At 37.8% G+C, this 18455-nt stretch overlaps 1 protein-coding gene across 8 annotated transcripts in view; it reads left to right on the top strand.

The window, feature by feature from the left end:
- The window catches only part of LOC125663169 (helicase domino-like), a 43925-nt gene extending 28304 nt beyond the window's left edge, over positions 1-15621 (top strand). For 5 of the 8 annotated variants that reach the window (XM_048895495.2, XM_048895489.2, XM_056152952.1 and 2 more), the window contains 22 exons: positions 3-112; positions 345-661; positions 832-1034; positions 1121-1290; positions 1441-1637; positions 2929-3247; positions 3460-3639; positions 3874-3951; positions 4059-4193; positions 7814-7849; positions 8116-8272; positions 8858-9075; positions 9858-10088; positions 10245-10532; positions 11256-11411; positions 11551-11730; positions 12641-12845; positions 13009-13175; positions 13464-13538; positions 13807-13987; positions 14099-14200; positions 14289-15621. In XM_048895495.2, the coding sequence (XP_048751452.2) occupies positions 3-112; positions 345-661; positions 832-1034; positions 1121-1290; positions 1441-1637; positions 2929-3247; positions 3460-3639; positions 3874-3951; positions 4059-4193; positions 7814-7849; positions 8116-8272; positions 8858-9075; positions 9858-10088; positions 10245-10532; positions 11256-11411; positions 11551-11730; positions 12641-12845; positions 13009-13175; positions 13464-13538; positions 13807-13987; positions 14099-14200; positions 14289-15205 (4622 nt within the window). In that variant the 3' untranslated portion in view covers positions 15206-15621. Of the gene's footprint in view, positions 1-2; positions 113-344; positions 662-831; positions 1035-1120; positions 1291-1440; positions 1638-2928; positions 3248-3459; positions 3640-3873; positions 3952-4058; positions 4194-7813; positions 7850-8115; positions 8273-8857; positions 9076-9857; positions 10089-10244; positions 10533-11255; positions 11412-11550; positions 11731-11910; positions 11960-12640; positions 12846-13008; positions 13176-13463; positions 13539-13806; positions 13988-14098; positions 14201-14288 lie in introns of those variants that run through there. The other 3 variants (XM_056152953.1, XM_048895481.2, XM_048895510.2) reach the window with 2 other exon arrangements.
- The last annotated feature ends 2834 nt before the right edge of the window (positions 15622-18455 follow it).

Genomic DNA, 18455 nt, shown 5'->3' with positions numbered 1-18455 from the left:
AGTATCCAAGCCGTCCACAGCACAGGTTATGACTACCACGTCACTGAAGTCGTCTAAGATGTCAGTTTTGCAGTGTGAACCTGTGCAAAACAAAAGCTCTCCGTTTTACATGGTATGAACATTTCCTTCACAGCTTTCCATATTTTGAACACATGCTTATTATCAGTCTTGAGATGACCCACACCTGGAAATCCTGGTCTTGAAAATTAAAAGTTCTGAATTTAAGCTTTTTTTATGCATCTGCAGAGCTGTAAGGACAATTCCATTCTTATTCAGAAGATAAGAAGTGAAGGAATTATGCTACTTTAAAAAATATTTACATGTGAAGTATGTAATAATTTCAGGAATCTCTGACATCAAAGCTTCAAAATCTAAGGAGGCAGAAATTGGAGTGTATATCAAAAATCAATGCACGGAGATGTGAATGTAAACCAGTGTATGGACAAGACTTGTGTGATGTTGTGGATGTTTGTAAAGATTTGAACAAAACTTCTGTGAAGGATAATGCATGGAAGGGACTTGGTATGGCATATTGTCGTAATGTGAAATCTTGGAGAAATCCAAATAATCCAGATATTTATTGGAAACAGACCACAGTGCTTTCAGAACTTGTTCATTCCCCAATGGATTATTTAAGGGAAATGCAAGATATTCTTTCTAGGTATGTAGGCAGTGTGTTGGATGTATGTGTGATTCCTATAATTAAGAAAAGAATTTGTTTTTAAAGTTTCCATGAATGTGTTGCATTTAATCCACAATTTGCAATAGTTTGAATGTATTTTGCATGTATAGACTGGTTGTATCATCAGATTCATGGGTTTTTCCCTGCAGGTTTGTGTTTGTGACACCAACAATTGTGTCTCCTCAAATACAGCTTCACGCTTCACATCCTTCTCCATCCTACCTCAGTGAGCAAAGGAGAACAGAGTTCTGCCTCAGACAAAACATCTCGCCAAAAACTGGTTGTCTTCATCAAATCTCATCCAAAATGACTGTACAGTTCCCAGAGCTGCGATTAATTCAGTATGACTGTGGTAAGTGACATGCCTCTTTGGTATTTGATAAATGTTAGCTTTCTTTTAACTTGAGAATTTACGTATCGTTATTTTAAAATTTACAGGAAAGCTACAAACCATGGATATTTTGTTGAGAAAACTTAAGTCAGGAAGTCACCGAGTGCTCATCTTCACCCAAATGACCAAAATGTTGAATATTTTGGAATCATTTTTGAATTACCATGGTCATAGGTATCTTCGATTAGATGGTACAACCAAGGTGGAACAGAGACAGGTAAAAATTAATTGTGCATGTACAAGTTCTCGCTTTACCCAGTATTCTGGCATATTTACATGTTTAACGATACTGAAATGAATGATATTGTCATTCCAGTTTATATTTACATGTTTAACGATACTGAAATGAATGATAATGTCATTCCAGTTTCTTATGGAGCGGTTTAATGCAGACAAGCGTATTTTTGCCTTCATTTTATCCACTCGTTCGGGAGGTATTGGTGTGAACTTAACCGGAGCAGATACAGTAATATTTTATGATAGTGATTGGAATCCTACCATGGATGCTCAAGCCCAAGACAGGTGTCACAGGATAGGACAAACTCGAGATGTTCACATTTACAGGTACGTAAGCACCCATGTTTCATCATTTGGTTATACTTCATGAAGCGTATTGGTGCCTCATGAAAAGTATGCTAGTGTGAAGTGTTGCTGTCTATTACCCTTGTGTATTTTTCAAAAATGAAATAGCGGTGGAAATTTTCGCTATGTTCGAGGTCTAGACAAATCTGCGAATTTAAGAAACTGAATATTTTTATTATTTAATACACAATGGGGGGGGGGGGGGCTTATAGTGATTCAAATTCGCGAATTTATGAACCCGTGAATGTGTCTAAAGTGATAAAATGCAAAAATTACAACCCGTGAAATTATTCCCCATTACAGTAGTTGCATTTTTACTTTTACTTCTGTTGGAATTCCCAGCTGTTAGAATAGTTGTACCAGATTCATATGCACATTGTTTACATTCACGATGAAATGGCTATCATTTCAGTTGGTAAAGATATGAAGGCAAAAACATTGGAAATGTAAATATTTCAATGTACATGAATTTAATGTGCCTAATGCAATAATTAAAACAACAAAGCTCATGATGATGATAACAATTACCGTTTGATATGGCATGATAAAAAACAATGGCTGCAAGTACTCTTGTTTGCTGAGTGAGCTTTTTGTGAATTAGGACATAGTTTTTATACGCCCGTCTTAAGACGGGACGTATTATGGTATGGCATTCATGTCCGTCTGTCCGTCCGTCTGTTAGCTTTTTCGTGTCCGACCTGTAACTTAAATACTACAAGGCCTAGAATCATCAAACTTTGTCTGTAGATACATCTTGGGTAGAAGGTGTGTCGCACATTAAAATCAGGTCACTGTGACTTTTCATTAAGAAGATATGGCCATATATGGCAAAAACTTGTCCGGCTCATAACTTGAAAACTATTAGACCTAGAATCACCAAAATTGGTCAACTAATGCATCTTAGGTAGAAGGTGTGTCACATCCTACTTTAAGGTCACTGTGGCATTTAATTAAGTTGATATAAAAAAAAATGTTTTAATGGGTACAATCTATACTGTTAACAATATGTGACGGGCGTATCATGTGCCGTGGCGGTGCACTTTATTTGTCTATCTGTTCATCTTTTTGGGTCCCTTGAATATTTACCAATTAAGTGAGAAAACTTTAATGTGTAGTGGATCCACAATTTGTGACGAGGTCTTCTATTATGTTAAAGTTCTAGGTTGCAAAAATTCTCTTTGGGTCTTAAGCTTATAGCATGGCATTGAATGATGTGATTAATTTTTATTTGAAATAATGTAGCAAGCCTTTTATATGTTAAAAAAATTTGCAGGTTAATTAGTGAACGAACAGTTGAAGAAAACATCTTAAAGAAAGCAAACCAGAAAAGAATGCTAGGTGATATGGCCATTGAAGGAGGTAACTTTACCACATCCTTCTTCAAACAGCAGACCATACAGGATCTGTTTACAGAACCATCGGGTCTACAAAGCTTAGCAAATGAAATGTCAGAAAAAGAAAAGATCAAAGAGACTGTGAAAGTAAAGAAGGAGATCAAAGAGAATGTGACGGGGGAGACTAAAGCAGGAGGTGATGCCAAGGAAGAAAACGTGGTGCAGTCCGAGAAAAACATCATGGCTCAGTTTGAGAAGGTTAATAGTCAATAGTGCTCAGATTTACTGGACATCAGTACAGAAATTGCTCATTGTGATGATAATAATTACCGTTTGATATCATTCTGATAATAACCAATGGCTGCAAGTACTCTTGTTTCTCTGAATGAGCTTTAATCTTTTGATGGTGGGAATTTGCCTTTGTTGAAGTTAATGACATGTAGTTACCGTTCATCTTGTGATCTCTATAGGTTTTAGCGAAGGCTGAAGACGAGACTGATGTTCAGGCAGCAGATCTTGTTAAAGCTGAACAGAAAGCAGAATTGGCAGAGTTTGATGAAAACATTCCATGGGATGAGCGAGAAGCGGAGCTAAAGAAAGAGGAGGAGCTGTCTAAAGTAGAGCAGGAAATTGCTATGTTAGACAAAGAGGTGTGTAATGCTTTCCAGCAGAAAAGATTAAAGAGACACAACACTGATGGTTTTGTTTAAATACTGTATTGTTGTTGTTGTTTTTTATAATGTTCTAAATGATTTGATTCATGCATGTACACATCTTCATAATTTTTACAGTTTAAGTCCATTAGAGTGTGATTATGTCCATTTACAATCTGTCTAATATGAATTTTTAAAGAGTGGTAATGAAGTGAAAACTATATATTGCAGCTTACTCCAGTCGAGCGCTATGCAGTCAACTTCATGGAGCTTGAAATGGATCCGATGGAGGAATTGGAAATGGGAGAGGTATAGTTTGATGACTTCTATGAGACTACTTTTCTACATTATGTATATATGTTTGTATAAACAGAAATACCAAGACAATTTTTAACCTTGTCGTGGTTTTTCCTTAGGAGGACATTGAAAATGTCAAGAAAGACTGGGAACTTGGTCGTCTTAAGGCATTGAAAGAAGAAGAGGAAAGAAGAGCAGAGTTGGAGGAAGATGAAATGTTGTACATCTACTCTAGGGATGATGCTTACAACCAGGTGAAGAAAAAGCCCAAGAAAGCCCAGAAGGCTATCAAAACACCAGCCAAAGTTGTCACTCCATCTCGCATAACCCCAGTCAGAAATAAAACTAAGCAATTTAGTGATGATGAGTATGTTCCTTCTACTGGCAGGGCTGTAAAGGTTACCCCTAAAGTGACAGCCACTAAAACGACGATCTCGCCTAGGTTTAGTGTCGGACGAAATAAAAAGTCTAACAAGGTTTTAGCTAAAGCTGAAGCTGTGGTAGTGAATGAAGAGGGAGACCGTGCTATCAATGTTACCTTTAAGAGTAAACCCAAATCTGCCAAAATAAATAAAAAAGTTTTAATTGATAATAATGTCACAATTCCAAATGATGAGTCTGCACCAGTTGTAGACACAACACCCAAATTAGTTCTCCAACAGAAAAGAGGTCGTGGGAGACCCTCTATTCTTAAGCAGAATAAAGAAACAACTCCTGATAAAGTTGTTACAACAACTCCACAAAAGCCTGTGATGACAAGTATTGCTTCACCCCAGAAAATAGTTCAGTTGTCACAAGCTCACATACAGCAGGTACAAGAACAGCTAGCCAAAGCTCGGCAAACCTCTGGCAGTCAGCCAACCATTGCCCAGCTCATGTACCAAGCACATCAGCAGCAACCCACCATCCAGTTTGCCAGACAGTCGGCCCCAACTTTACCCCATCAGCCCAATACCAGCTCGCAGTTATTATCTGCCTCCCAACTTCAACATCTTAAGCAAATAATTTCAAAAGCTGCTCACACAAACCTTGCCAAGGTTGCAACACCTACAAAGTCCAATCTAACAGGCATAGTGCAGACTGGTCCACAAAATTTGGTACAACAGTTAAGTGTCAAGTCGAGTCAAAACCAGCCTGCAATTCAGCTTGTTGGGCAAACTTCGGTTATTGCTCAACCTCAGGGTGTTGCAGTTTCTCCTCAGGTTGCTCAAATTGTCAATCAAGGTCAGGGTCAGACTATTCAGTATATAACCCAACCAGCTCAGGTTGCCACTGCCCGGCCCACACAGGCCATACAGCAAGTTGTATCCCATAACAGTGCAGGACAACCCACTTTGCAATTCATCAAGGTCAACACTTCCAACACTCAGCAGCCAGTCTTGCAATACTGTGTCAACAATTCTGTTGGCAATACAGGTCAAGTTAGAATTCAAGGCAATAGTGCTCAAAATCAGCAGGGGGTGGTGTTTCTCCAATTGGGAGGGGGGAAAGCTATCCCAGTGTCATTAAGTCAGGGATCACCAATGTCTGTTCCAATGGCCCGACTTGTAGCTAGTAGGGCTGTACCAAACAGTGGTCAGAAAATTGCCCATGTTGTACAACAGAATGCATTGCCCCAGCAATACATTGCTAGAAATGTACAACCAACAAGAATATCGGCACCTATATCAAGGTTTCAGACTACTGCTGTAATAAGCCAGGGCAACTCTGTCCCACAGAATAGTCCACTAGTCTCAAGTCCTCAGTCCTCTGGTATACCTACGGTTGTACAACAGGCCCGGTATAGAATTCCCAAAATCAGTCAGCAACCAGTTAAAGAAAATCCCACTACAAACACTGCCACAACGCCTGCCCCATTTTGGAATCCCAATCTGGTTATTCGTACTAGAAAAGCAGTCTCGCAGCCTGAAGAACTAAGATCGGGAGATATAAGTGACAATCTTCCCTTTGTTATAGGAAACTCCAATCCACCCACTACTCAGACCAATACCAATGGAGGGTCTCCCAATCAGTTTATTAGTTTACTAAAGGCTGGAGCAACCTCAGGCCAAGTGTCAAATGTTGTGATAAAACAAAATGCTATTGTATCCTCTCAGGGGATGGTTGTTGTGAGTCAAGCAAATAGTGAGCCTCAATTAATGTCTAATGGACCTCTCGCTAATCAAGTGAATGATGTCAGTTGAGTATGTTTATGTCAATGTTGAATAGTGCTAAATGAGAAGAATGAGAGAATAATGCAAGTTGTGTAGATGAATGAGTTGATATATTTTGATGACATTGAAAGCATGCATGTAATTTACTTTCTGTAGTGCTGAAAAAAGTTGAATGCAAAAAGAAATTGTTGAGAATTCAGATTATTTTGTAGCAAATTGTTGGAAAAACTGTGTTACAATGTATTTAGTTTACTTGGTAAATTGAGTTTGCCAGTTACTGAATGTATGTATTTTGACATGGCATTTTTATGTACACACATGTATGCATGTATTTTGTTATTACAGAAAGTTCTGACTGTACATTTCAAATGAAGTGAGAATAAACCGATGATATGTTACAAAGTGTGTTCATCTCATTTCTGGGGTAGTGGCACACAAGGTCCTGGTGTCAGTCTCATCTTCTGTGGGTGGAGCGAGGTGCAGGCACCATCACCTTCTGTCTGGCCACAAAGTCTTTGCTCACCCTCAGAAATGAGATGTAGACTTTGTTATGCAATCAGGAGAGCTCTATCAATCATTTTGACAATGTAATTGAATAATATATTATCTTTTTTATGTATATTTTTGAAAAAGATGCAATGAAGAGCTCTCTGTTGTTGATACAAAATCCATCATCATGTGTGTCATTATCAGCTATGATAAGCAGTTGTTTGAGATTAATGCTTTGTCGTTTGAAAAAAAAAGTGAGGAATTTAAAGGAGAAGTCATAGATGAGTGTAAATATTGCATTTAAATCGGAGATGAACAAGCTGTTTAAACTCTATTGAAAATATGGATAAAACTAGCATTGTACAGTAAAAGGTCAACCAGATTGGAAAACGGATAGCTAATATTAGTATGATACGCAAAGCAAATAGAGTTGTAAAATAAAAATATTTGCATTTCGAATTGAGATATGAACAAGAAAAAAATGCCCCTAATGTTCTGAAATTACTTTTCATATATCTTGTGAATCATTTAGTCAAAGAGATGAGGAAATTTGACTGCCTGCAATTCATAATTTGTTTAAAAAATCCTGTCTATATGATAAGTATATATGGGCGGTGTCCCCCCTTCATTTTATGAATACCATAAAACTGGGTTATTGTGAACCTCCAATGCCAGCGAAAAACTTCATTATAACCAAACTATCCAATAAACCTCGCAATAAGCATGTTTTACTGCATTAGAAGATTTTAACTTAAATATTCAATACTGTAACCCAGGTTAAAGATCAAATGTGATGGATTGAAAACGGGGGAGATCCAATCGGCTATGATGACTTGAAAATTTAAATACTGGGGGAAACCAAATCGGGGTACTTTCAAGTAGCTTGCATTTAACCTATATGGGTGGGGGTATTTTTGAAGTTGGTGGATGAGGAAAGTTTCGGGGTCATAGCTACCCTAGCTTGTAGTACTTCAAAAAGAAAAATTTGTTAGTAGTCTTCAGTTTGACTGGCATTTGTATAGAGGAAGAAAGACAAATTCATAGATGCATGCTGATACATGTCTTTGTTACACAGCAACTGGCAAAACATATCGAGTTCTGTAGGTGAAAAATGAAAACTAACAGAAATTCTGGTTATCATTTTGAATGTGAATATTGTATATTGCTGAAATTTATACTTATTGAGAAAGTGTATTTCGTCTAAATGAATTGTCAATTTGTCTTAATTTTAGGTCTTCCTATCTGATATTGATCAGGAGAAAATGCCTGTAAGTATTGTTTTTTGTTGTCGGTTCCTTTTTATCTCCGTGCAGAATTACGGGTAGTGTCCACACTAGTGGACCCCCTTCCAGGTATCTGGCTAGCTACACGCATGGCAGATCTCGCCTCAGATCTCCATTCTTTCTGGTCTTGAATTAATTGCATTAATTAGTAATATAAAGAATCTTCATGTCATGATTCAGTATTACACTTTTAATATTCTGATTTGTAGTGTTTCATTAGATAAAAAAAAGTTGTTTAATTATTTTGATAGCTATGGGCGCCGCCTACCCCACCCCATGATGACAATGACATCTACATAGACCAGAGTCTGCTGTTTCTGTATGAGCCCAATGTGATGCCAGAGACACAGCTTCCTCCAGTCTACATCAAGAAGGAACACAAAAAACCGAAAATCGAGTCCATCACAAGTAAGAGAATGGAGACAATTCACCAGCATGTGTAATAGTATGTTAACATGCAGGTCGTGTTTGGTTTGATTTGTAGTAGGTAGTTTGCCACTATTACCAGTACATTTGAGTATGAAGTAGAAATTCATATAAATGTAGTAAGCAGTTGAACCAGATCAATTGCTAGTGAATATACAGCTCCGTAGGGCCCTTGACTTTAGATTCAGGGTTCCTTGGTTCAGATGCCTATCATAAGTGAGAGGTCGTGAGTGTGAGGCACGTTCATGCCATGGACGTGTCAAACCTAGGACATGCATGTAATTAGTGATTGCTCCCTCACCAAATGCTCGGCATTTAGAATTGAAAATCATGGGTCTTTCGGATATGACCTGAAAAACAAGCGTCATGGCAGGCATTTGTACGTTAAAGAACCCTCACTGCTACAGCACTGGGCATTGAGCAGAGGTCTGAATTTGTGGTACTTCGTCTACAGCTTGTCATGCCTCAATACGAGTGAAAAATTCTCGACAGGACATAAATCAAAAACAACCAACCATCTGGTCCCTTTTATGACTTTATTCCAGTTGCAAGCTCATTCCATTTCAGCACGCCAGAAAAAACAGCGCAAGGAGGAACAGACAAGAGTGCCTAGATCACTGTTTGACCGTCCCTCTGCTCAGCTTTTAAAGATTCGCAGGGAGCACAAACAAAAGAGCGGCCTTCTTAAGCCCTTCCGACCTGTACCTCCACCCATTGTCAAACCCAATGTGGATACTGCAGATCACCCAGAATGGCTTATCCATGAGGACTGGGCTCTTTTACAGGTAACAACTTTAATCATATGTTAAGTGTTGCATGGATTTGTAGTCTTATTTACTTAAATTGTTGCATGTGAAATACATTATACTAAGAGAAGAGGTTAGAAAAGATTTTTAGCTCAAGTAAGCTTTTCTGATCACCCGTATTCCGGCGTCTGTCAGTCCGTCTGTAAACTTTTAACATTTTTGACTTCTTCTCAAAAACCACTGGGCCAATTTCAAATAAAATTGGCACAAAGCATCCTTAGGTAAAGGGAATTCTAAATTGTTAAAATAAAGGGTCAGGCCACCTTCCAAGGGGAGATAATGAAGAAAAGGTAAAAATAGTAGGGTCATTAAAAAATCTCAAGAACCACTGAGCCAGAAAAAATGAAATTTATAGATAAGCTTTATTAGGTAGTGCAGATTCTAAATTGTTAAAATCATGGCCCCCAGGGTTGGATGGGGCCACAATAGGGGATCAAAGTTTTACATACAAATATATAGGAAAAATCTTTAAAAATCTTCTTCTCAAGAACCACTGAGCCAGAAAACCTTATATTTACATGAAAGCTTTCTAACATAGTGTAGATTCAAGTTTGCAAAAACCATGGCCTCCAGGGGTAGGTTGGGTCCATAATAGGGACAACGGTTTTACATGCAAATATATATATGGAAAGTCTTCTGATATGGACCAAGGTGACTCAGGTGAGCGATGTGGCTCATGGGCCTCTTGTTTAAGCAGAAAATTTGAAAAGTGTGGATTTATTAATAACTGTTGAACCGGTTTCTTCTTTCCATATTTGTAGGCTGTGCAGAGTCTGTTTGATGTTCCTCTGAACCTGCTGGTTGTATCTCCGGCACATCACCCAAACTGGGACCTGGTGGCTGATGTTGTAAACACATGTAGTCGTGTGTACCGTTCAGCCAAGCAGTGTAAGAATCGATACGAAAATGTCATCATTCCCAGAGAGGAGGGCAGGATTCTCTACGATATTAACCCAAGAAAACAGAGCAAAAAGACCAAGGGAATATACAAGGCAAGTGTTATCATAGTGAAATGTAAAGTGAAACTAGTGCCAAAACACAGTGTCCTGTTTTCATCAACTTTATGGCTCTATAAATGTAATGAAGTATACTCTTAATTTTGTCAGATCTGTGTGTGGTCTCACTTACATTAATTTCGTCTTTTACAGACGAAAAACAATCGCCCAATGCGGACCAGCCAGTTGTATATCCAAGACAACAACCAGGCAGTGACCATGTTGTATTCGTTCCGTTTCGAGTCTTCAAAACAGATAGCAGGAAAGAGACCGCCTCCTTTGAAACAAACGCTTGTTAACCCAACCCTGAAAAATCCCAAGCATGCCACAGTGTTGTCGGAGAATAACATTAACTATGACCATCCGCTGAATCCTATGAGTGTGGCTGAGATCCGTGCTCAGCGGATACAGAGGGAGAAAAAACAGAGTCAGGCAGCTGCTGTAAGCTCAACTTTTACTTCTTTATTTGGAAGAAAGTACTTTGGTTTTTTGTCAAGCTTTGAAAAGATAGTTTACTATATACACTGCCCATCAAAAATATGCCAACACCTGCATGTAGGTTACAATCTAATGAAAACCATATATTACCTTTGCATATAAGATGAATAGGTGTTACTTTTCATTCACAGAAAGGGTTCACTCATGATTATTGAATGGTACACAGGCATGAAATGATTAAATATTTTTATTAGCATTGTGTACACAACAGATTTTTTATCATTCCAGAGAGGACTATATACATGTATGTGGTAAGGGTACTATGAGCCCAATTTGGCCCCCTCAAAATGACTTGCACAAAATTCAAATTGTTACTACATACTGTATGCACATTTAAAAATGCATTCTTCATAGAAATAGAAACTTGCTCATCAAGTCATTTTATGTTTTTGAAATAGATAACAAGAATTTACTTTGATGTTTTCAGTCCAAAGACAATTTATTTTTGACTCATTTTTCATGTACTCCATGTTTGTTGAAAATATACTGTCAACACCGTTGACTGCTTTCCTGCTTTCTACCTTTTTTAAATGTAGATGTTTTCATCTACATGTTTGTATATTTCTTTTTGATGGGCAATATAAATGGATTGCCTTGGCAATACATTTCTTCTTGTTTTAATGTAGATTTTATTACAAAGGTATACTCATTACAATGGTATTTTAGCAAGCCACAGCAGACCAGCAGTTAGCAGCCCAGAGACCTGCAACTCAGACGGCTGTGACAAGTGGTACTTCTGTAGTGCAGCAGGCTACCTCCACCGTCGCAGTCGCTCCAGTGGCACAGCCCATTCAGACGGCAGTGGTCTCCTCAGCTGTTCTGGTATTTAATGTTTTCTGATTCATATATGTAATGATTCCAACGTTTGAAATAATCTTGTCAGTTTGAATATTTTCAATGGATATGCAGGAATTACATGTAGTTATGTCATTTTCATTGTATTTGTAATGTTAATGTGCAGCAGACGGGGGTGGTACAGAAAGTAGCGGCTGTAGGACAGGTATCGGTGACTCTACCCAGGACCGCCACGGGAAACATCGTGGTCAACACGCAGGGAGGAGTGCCAACCAACTTTGCTGCCATCAACAAGAGAATGAGTCAGCAGGCCACTGTAGCTTCCATTGCTCAACCAGCCACTGTGGTTAGTACAACCTAAGGTGTTCATTGATAGTTAATAAGACTTTGTAAACCTAACAAATTCAAACTCTTTTGCTTTTTATGTAATTTACCTGAGCCATAGCCAAAGGCTCAAGTGAGTTTTTCTGATCAAAGTTTGTCAATCGTCTTCATTGTAAACTTAAAAAATTTTCATTTTCCCCAGAACCAGTGACTGATGATCCCCCCTTCCAAGGGAAGATGAGCCAGAAAAGGCAAAAAATAGGATGGGGTCATATAGATTCAAGTCGAATGTTGATTCATGGTCCCAGTAATATAGATATATATATATGTATAATTTCAGTTTGACATGGAATATATTTTTTTTTTAAATCTTTTCAAGAACCACTGGCCATAATTAGTCGAGCATTTCATCTAATGTAGTTCAGATCATATTTAATCACATCATTGCCCCTAGTACAAGGGTGGGGCTACATTATGAATTCAAATTTTTACATGAGAATTTAAAGAAAATTATTTCGATAGTAGCAGGGCCTCACCAAATCATATTAATATGCACACATTCCCAAGTTGTGGTTTGGGCTTTTTGGTTTGTTGGGGGTTTTTTTAACCTCCAAATTATGGACCTTGTTAGGGTGAGCTTAAAACCAGGGATCAAATGTTACACAAGACATGAATTTGGGGGAGGGAGGATCTTTAGAATATCTCGAGAAGAGCAAGGCTATGTTGATCATATTGATCATTAACTATCACCATGTTATGTGGTTCAAGTTCAGTGAAGTTCTACTAACCCTTTGGGACTAAGGTAGGTAGAAATTTCATGGGAATATAGTAAGAAGAAAATCTTTTTAAAATCTACTGAAGAACAGCAGAGTCAAGATGAATATGAATCAGGTGAGCATTGTGACCAATGGGCCTCTTGTTCTGTTTTACAGACAGTTGCTGGGGCAATTACACCAGCTAACATTAGGACTCAAAGAACAGCAGCTCCTCTGACAATACAGGAGATAACAGCCATAGCATCCCAGCCTCAGACCCAGGTGACCATGTCCATAGGGACCGGTCAACAGGTGGCCAGAACACAGCTACAGACCACAGTTACCGGGGCTCAGTTGACCGCAGTTCAGAGAGCTAGCACCGGTAAATACATTATGATTTTAAGATATTCTTAAATGTGGGGTACACTAAATATAGTAGGCTGCAAGTATTGCAGAAAATGGCTTACATTTTTAAGATATCAAATGCAAGATTTGATTTGTAGTGTTTTGATATCCAGTTTTTGTTGGGTTTTTTTTTTATTTAGGCCAGCAACTAACACAGCAGACAGTTACCAAGAACCTGACTCATCAGCAGTTGTTACATCTGCAGCAGAGGCAGAACCTGATTAACCAACAGAAACTGCAACAGCAACAGGTTCAGCAACAACAGGTTCAGCAACAACAACTCAGGATGCAGAAAGTCAATCTAACAGTTAGTGTTAATGTTAATAAACATCTCCTGGCAGAATATCACATTGTCAATGTTTCTCACAGATTTCATCAGATGAGATTTGACACATTGATACTTTATGCATTTGAAACATGAAATGGTCTTTTTATGTTGCATCATAGTATTCGCCCATTTTTTCATGTATTAGTTTCAGAATCATTGGTAAATACTCGATAACATTAGTCAAAAGCATGAAATATTAGCACAATATTACTGAGTGACTAATGACAAAACTGAATGTCTTTGTACAGGGTGTTCCTTTTATTTTAGCAACAACAGTTGAAGCAGCTTGGCAGAGGTCAAAAAGCAGTTATTGCTCAGCAGCTTGTGACAGGTGTTGGCCAGGTATTATTTTAGTTTTCTTTCTTGATGATTTTGGGTTTGTTTATTTGATTGATAACTACAAAATTATCTATACTGTTAAAAGGCAACCAGATAAAATTTACATGATTTTACAATATTTGTAAACTTTTAAGAAGAAGAAAAAAAAACACATGTGTCTTGGTGGAATGAACTTCAGCGAGAAAGGGAATTTGTCTGAATGCTTCATTATGTATTAAAATATTGAATTTGTATACTATATAAACACTAATAGGAGAGTCTGATTTTACAGCTCACAACAGCACAGTTGATTCCTCAGGCACAAGTTCAGCACATAGCCCAGACAGCTACAGTTGCTGGAACTTCGGGAACACAGCTGGTGAAGACAGTGTCTGCTCCTGCTAGTGGAGTTCAGATCCCTGTCAGCACTGTCAACATTAATGTCAGTGTGCCACAGCAAAAAGGACTGGTGGGTAAGTGGTCGTTTCGTAAAGAAGATGGTAAAGGCAGTAGAATGTAATGGAAAGAGAGTGAGGAGAGAGAGAGAGAGAATATTACAGCCTATATATTACACCTTGTTACAGGTAAATCTGCCACTGTGAGCCAACTTCCACAAGCAAAAATCCAACATATTCAACAGATGCAAATGAGGCATCAATTAGCAAAGCAACCACAGAAAATCACCTGTAAGTATTTATATACATTTGGTACCATGAAAAGGTCTGAATAATAGAAACACATAAATAAACTAGGATGGAATTTGACTCTTTACAGCTGTTAGTCAGCCATTTGGAAAAGGACAGAGTTTCCCATTGAATGCTGTCCAAATCATTCAGCAGCCGGCTTCAGGCACAGGTGGACGACAACACTTGACCTATTCTCTCCAACAAATCATGCAGCAAAACAAAGGCTCGGGCATGATCATCACATCTCAACCCATCATCACCACAGTAACACAGAGTCAGCAGCCCACAGGGCAAATAATGACAAAAGTTCTTGGTACTTCAGCAGTTCCCACAACTCACCTTCAGACTTTGTCTGCCACACCCATTTCTGTTACTCATGTTTCTGCTGTACAAGCCTCTAATGTAACAGCTCAGCCTGCTGCCTCATCTATCAGCATCACAGGAGTGGCTGGCCAAGCTGGAAAACCTCTGACTGTCACTACAGTGGCCCAGGATTCCAGCTCGGGTACTACGATACAGGTGCAGCCAACGGCATCAGCTCAACAAGGATCACAGACTACAACACAACAGTTGATACCACAGACTCAGGTTGTCCAACAGGTGCCTGTTGCATCACACACTCCACAGAAAATCATTTCCACAGCCCACCAAATACAGGTCAATTCTGGGACCCTCCAACAAATGCAGACTGGCAGCATTGCCCAGGCTGGGCAGTCCACACCCACTGCTGTTACTGTGACTATAACCCCGGCAGCTCAGTCCTCCCCCAGTACGGGGACACTTCTACAGCAGCCAGTGATAGTGACCCAGACAACCCAAACCACCTCACAGCCCAGCACTGTCACCTCCCAAGCAGCCCTAGCCGCAGCAGCAGCCTTACCAGCCACAAATGTAACGGTGGCTTCTGCTGCTCAGTCCTCCAGTCTTTCACAACAGACGACACCGGGCGCCGCCAAACCAGCGGCTCCTTATGCCATGAGGACGAGAAATCACCCCAAAACATGAGAAATGTATTGGCAGAGAGTGTGATAAATATGTATTTATCAGATCTGTGAACATTTTACTTTGCTATATAGATTTCCATTCATTTCATAAAACAGGTTGTGCTTGATCATTCATACTGATAAAACAATATTTCATTGATGGAGTCCGTGTCTATTTCAAAGATTTGCAGCAGCAGTGAATTGCCATTTCCCAGGTAACTGGAAATGGAGGAACACCTATTTATATAATTTCAAAAACGTTGCTATATTGTATATATGCATGAAAAGTAATATTCTACTTTTTGATAATCTTAAATGTATATAGTAAATAGTGATGAATGTTTTGTTAGCTGGGTATATGTGTAACTTTCATGCACGTGTGTTTTTATTATCTGTGACATATACCTAGTACAGAAATTAAAAAAGACTGAAAACTGAGTCTTGTTGTATGAAGCAAAGGGTATGGTGGCGTATTTCTGCCATCACTTGTCCGATAATTATGGCAGCCGAAAAGTTATCAATTTTGTCGTAATAATTCGAGGCCAAAAAACGAAAATTGACAATTTTTGGCATCGAAAACACCACAAACAACCAATTGTATTCCTTAAAGCTGAAATGTTTGCACACTTCATTTTATCCACCAGTGGACCTCCCCACTTTACCTGTAGCTTATCCACTTTCTCCCATCCTTCTTTTCAAAGAAAAAATGATAGATCTATCATACTTTTTGGGTAAATACACATGTATTGACAAATGATGTATCTCTACTAAGTGTACAGTTCCTTTCCCCTGGGATGTTGGAACATAAGGGTAGAAAACTAAGTTTTACTTGGTCACTCTTAGCCCGAAAACTACATAATTACTACCCGAGGTCAATACAGGTAGATGAGGTAGAAAAAAAAAACATAGTTTTTGCAAGTATTTATGAATTTCATCATCAGCTCAAGATAGTCGGGGTTTTGATTTTTGGATTTAATTATCTTTATTAGAAAAATGCTTATAAAGTGCTAGAAAAGAGAAACCTGGACAACCTTGTGTTCGATATAAACAAAGGTTTTAAAAACTGGTCATTCGATGGATATTGATAGAGGTAAAATAAAAACAGACAAACTGGGTTTCAAAAGACGTCATAACTCTTAATTAATGTTTAATATATATTTGAAATTTGTTTTTTTTTTAAGGTAGATCTATACTCGGCCTTAAATGGACTCAATCATGAAGAAATTGCCTTTTCAAGATAAATATACATTCCAGTAATAGATATACATTGAAAAATATATATGTTGACATGCTATTTTCATTGTTATTGCTTATCAACATTAAGGAAAATGCACTCCTTCTTTATTTTTCTTATTATTATTTTTCCCAAACAAATGGGCTGTAATAAGCAACATAGACTATATACCCTTTATTTAATTGTATGTAATCATTTATTCTAATAAATTGGAATAAATATTTTCACAATGTATAATTTGTGAGCCCAAACATGTTAAGGGAAATACTGTAGGAAATTCCATTTGACGTCAATATTGGTCTTTTCCCTACTTTTTATGGACTAAACCTTGAATAAATTGTTTTTGATTTACAGATTATTATCTTAGAATAAGGATTTGAGTAGGAAAATCATATGTTGACGTATTATTTTAGAAGCTATTAGCTCTACAACAAGTACACCCCCCTTAAAATCTTGAAAAATTATACATTATCATATTTTCGTAAGACGTGAAGTTTGAGCATATTTACAACCTTGAATAATAATTTGAACTATGCTAAACTATAACTATTATAAGATACATGTGGTTTACAATTAAATTTTACATTTTATCTGGAAAAAAATATTCTAGAGAGGCTTTGCACAATGTAAATGTAAAACGAAAGTAACAAACTGAATTTTGATGATTTTACTTGTATGATTAATGTATACGTGTAATGTGTGATATATCTTATGTCCTGAGACAAAGTTTTATATGAATCTCTACAGGTCATGAAATCATTTACATGTACATAAATTGGATATATGTACACGTACACCACTTACGCCGGTCAAAGTAGATGCAATCTCAATAAGGAACTAATAGCTGCCGCCCCAATAATTTTGAAAAAGGAGAGAGGATGAGGACAAATTCATGACGGTCGGTGAAATAAAACAAATTATTTGCAGCTGATCTTTGAAGCTTGCGTCAATATATGTGCAATATTGTAGCAGCGAACACAACTACGATATCTGTGGTCACTGAAGCAGCAAAATGTGAACTTTTCATTTTTACACGTTTACATACATAAATAGTCAATGTACACGGACATGTACAATGTAATTGACACGCCCTCATCCAACAAAATGTTGTTTGTTCTCCAACCGATTTTTTTCTAAAGCTATAATCATCTTTATCTCCCTTCTATTTAAAAAAAAAAACACACCACATAATCTCAACTTAAGATTTGACTGATAAGAAGATAAGAACACCCAGGAAGGAATTGATATCGGGTATTCATATCTCGTATCACCATGCAAAAATCAAATGGATATCGTTAAAATATCACATTTCGGAAAACGGAAGCGTGGTTCCGCATTTAACATTTGATTGTGACGTAGGCCGAGTATAGGTCTACTTTAAGGAAAAAAAACCAAACACTCAATGAAACAATTCATTCCAGCGGTTCCAGCAGGTGTCAAACAAATCTTTTTCACCATTTTTATATGAAATGTATTCATGAGCGATATCGCAACATTTACATTCAGTGTCTTCCCTTTGTCTGTCTCTTAATGTTAAAGGTCAAGTACGGTGATTTTCCTAAAACTTGAGTTTTATACAGAAAAATGTCTGTCGTACACTTATGGATTAATTTCCATGGCAATTTTGATAAAAATCACTTTGCGTGAATTACACGGCGCTATCAAACTTTTACCTGAGCGATCGATAAATGTGTTGTGACGTGAGTTATCGTAGCTTATGACGTCATCTGAGACAACTTTCGACTGCATTGATAGGGTTTTATCAAACTCCCCGTCGAGGCCTCATTACGTCACCTACGAATAGACCTCTCCTATGTGACGCACCACAATATACAGATTTGTATATTGTGAGTCCGCGATTATCACGCAGACAAATTACACTAAAGAAGTAGTTCGTAGTTAAAAGTTTGAAGATATTAATATTAAGAGCATTAATATAAAAGTATGGATTTTATTTTAAACATAAAATGATCAAAAGATCATTAAGAAGTAGGTAGACTGTTCAAATTATTGTGTAAAGTAATGAACTTGATGTTTA

The sequence above is a fragment of the Ostrea edulis genome, chromosome 1, assembly GCF_947568905.1.
Source record: "Ostrea edulis chromosome 1, xbOstEdul1.1, whole genome shotgun sequence".
Taxonomy (NCBI): domain Eukaryota; kingdom Metazoa; phylum Mollusca; class Bivalvia; order Ostreida; family Ostreidae; genus Ostrea; species Ostrea edulis.
Note: the sequence above shows the minus strand (reverse complement) of the source record. Positions and strands in the feature narration are given on the sequence as shown.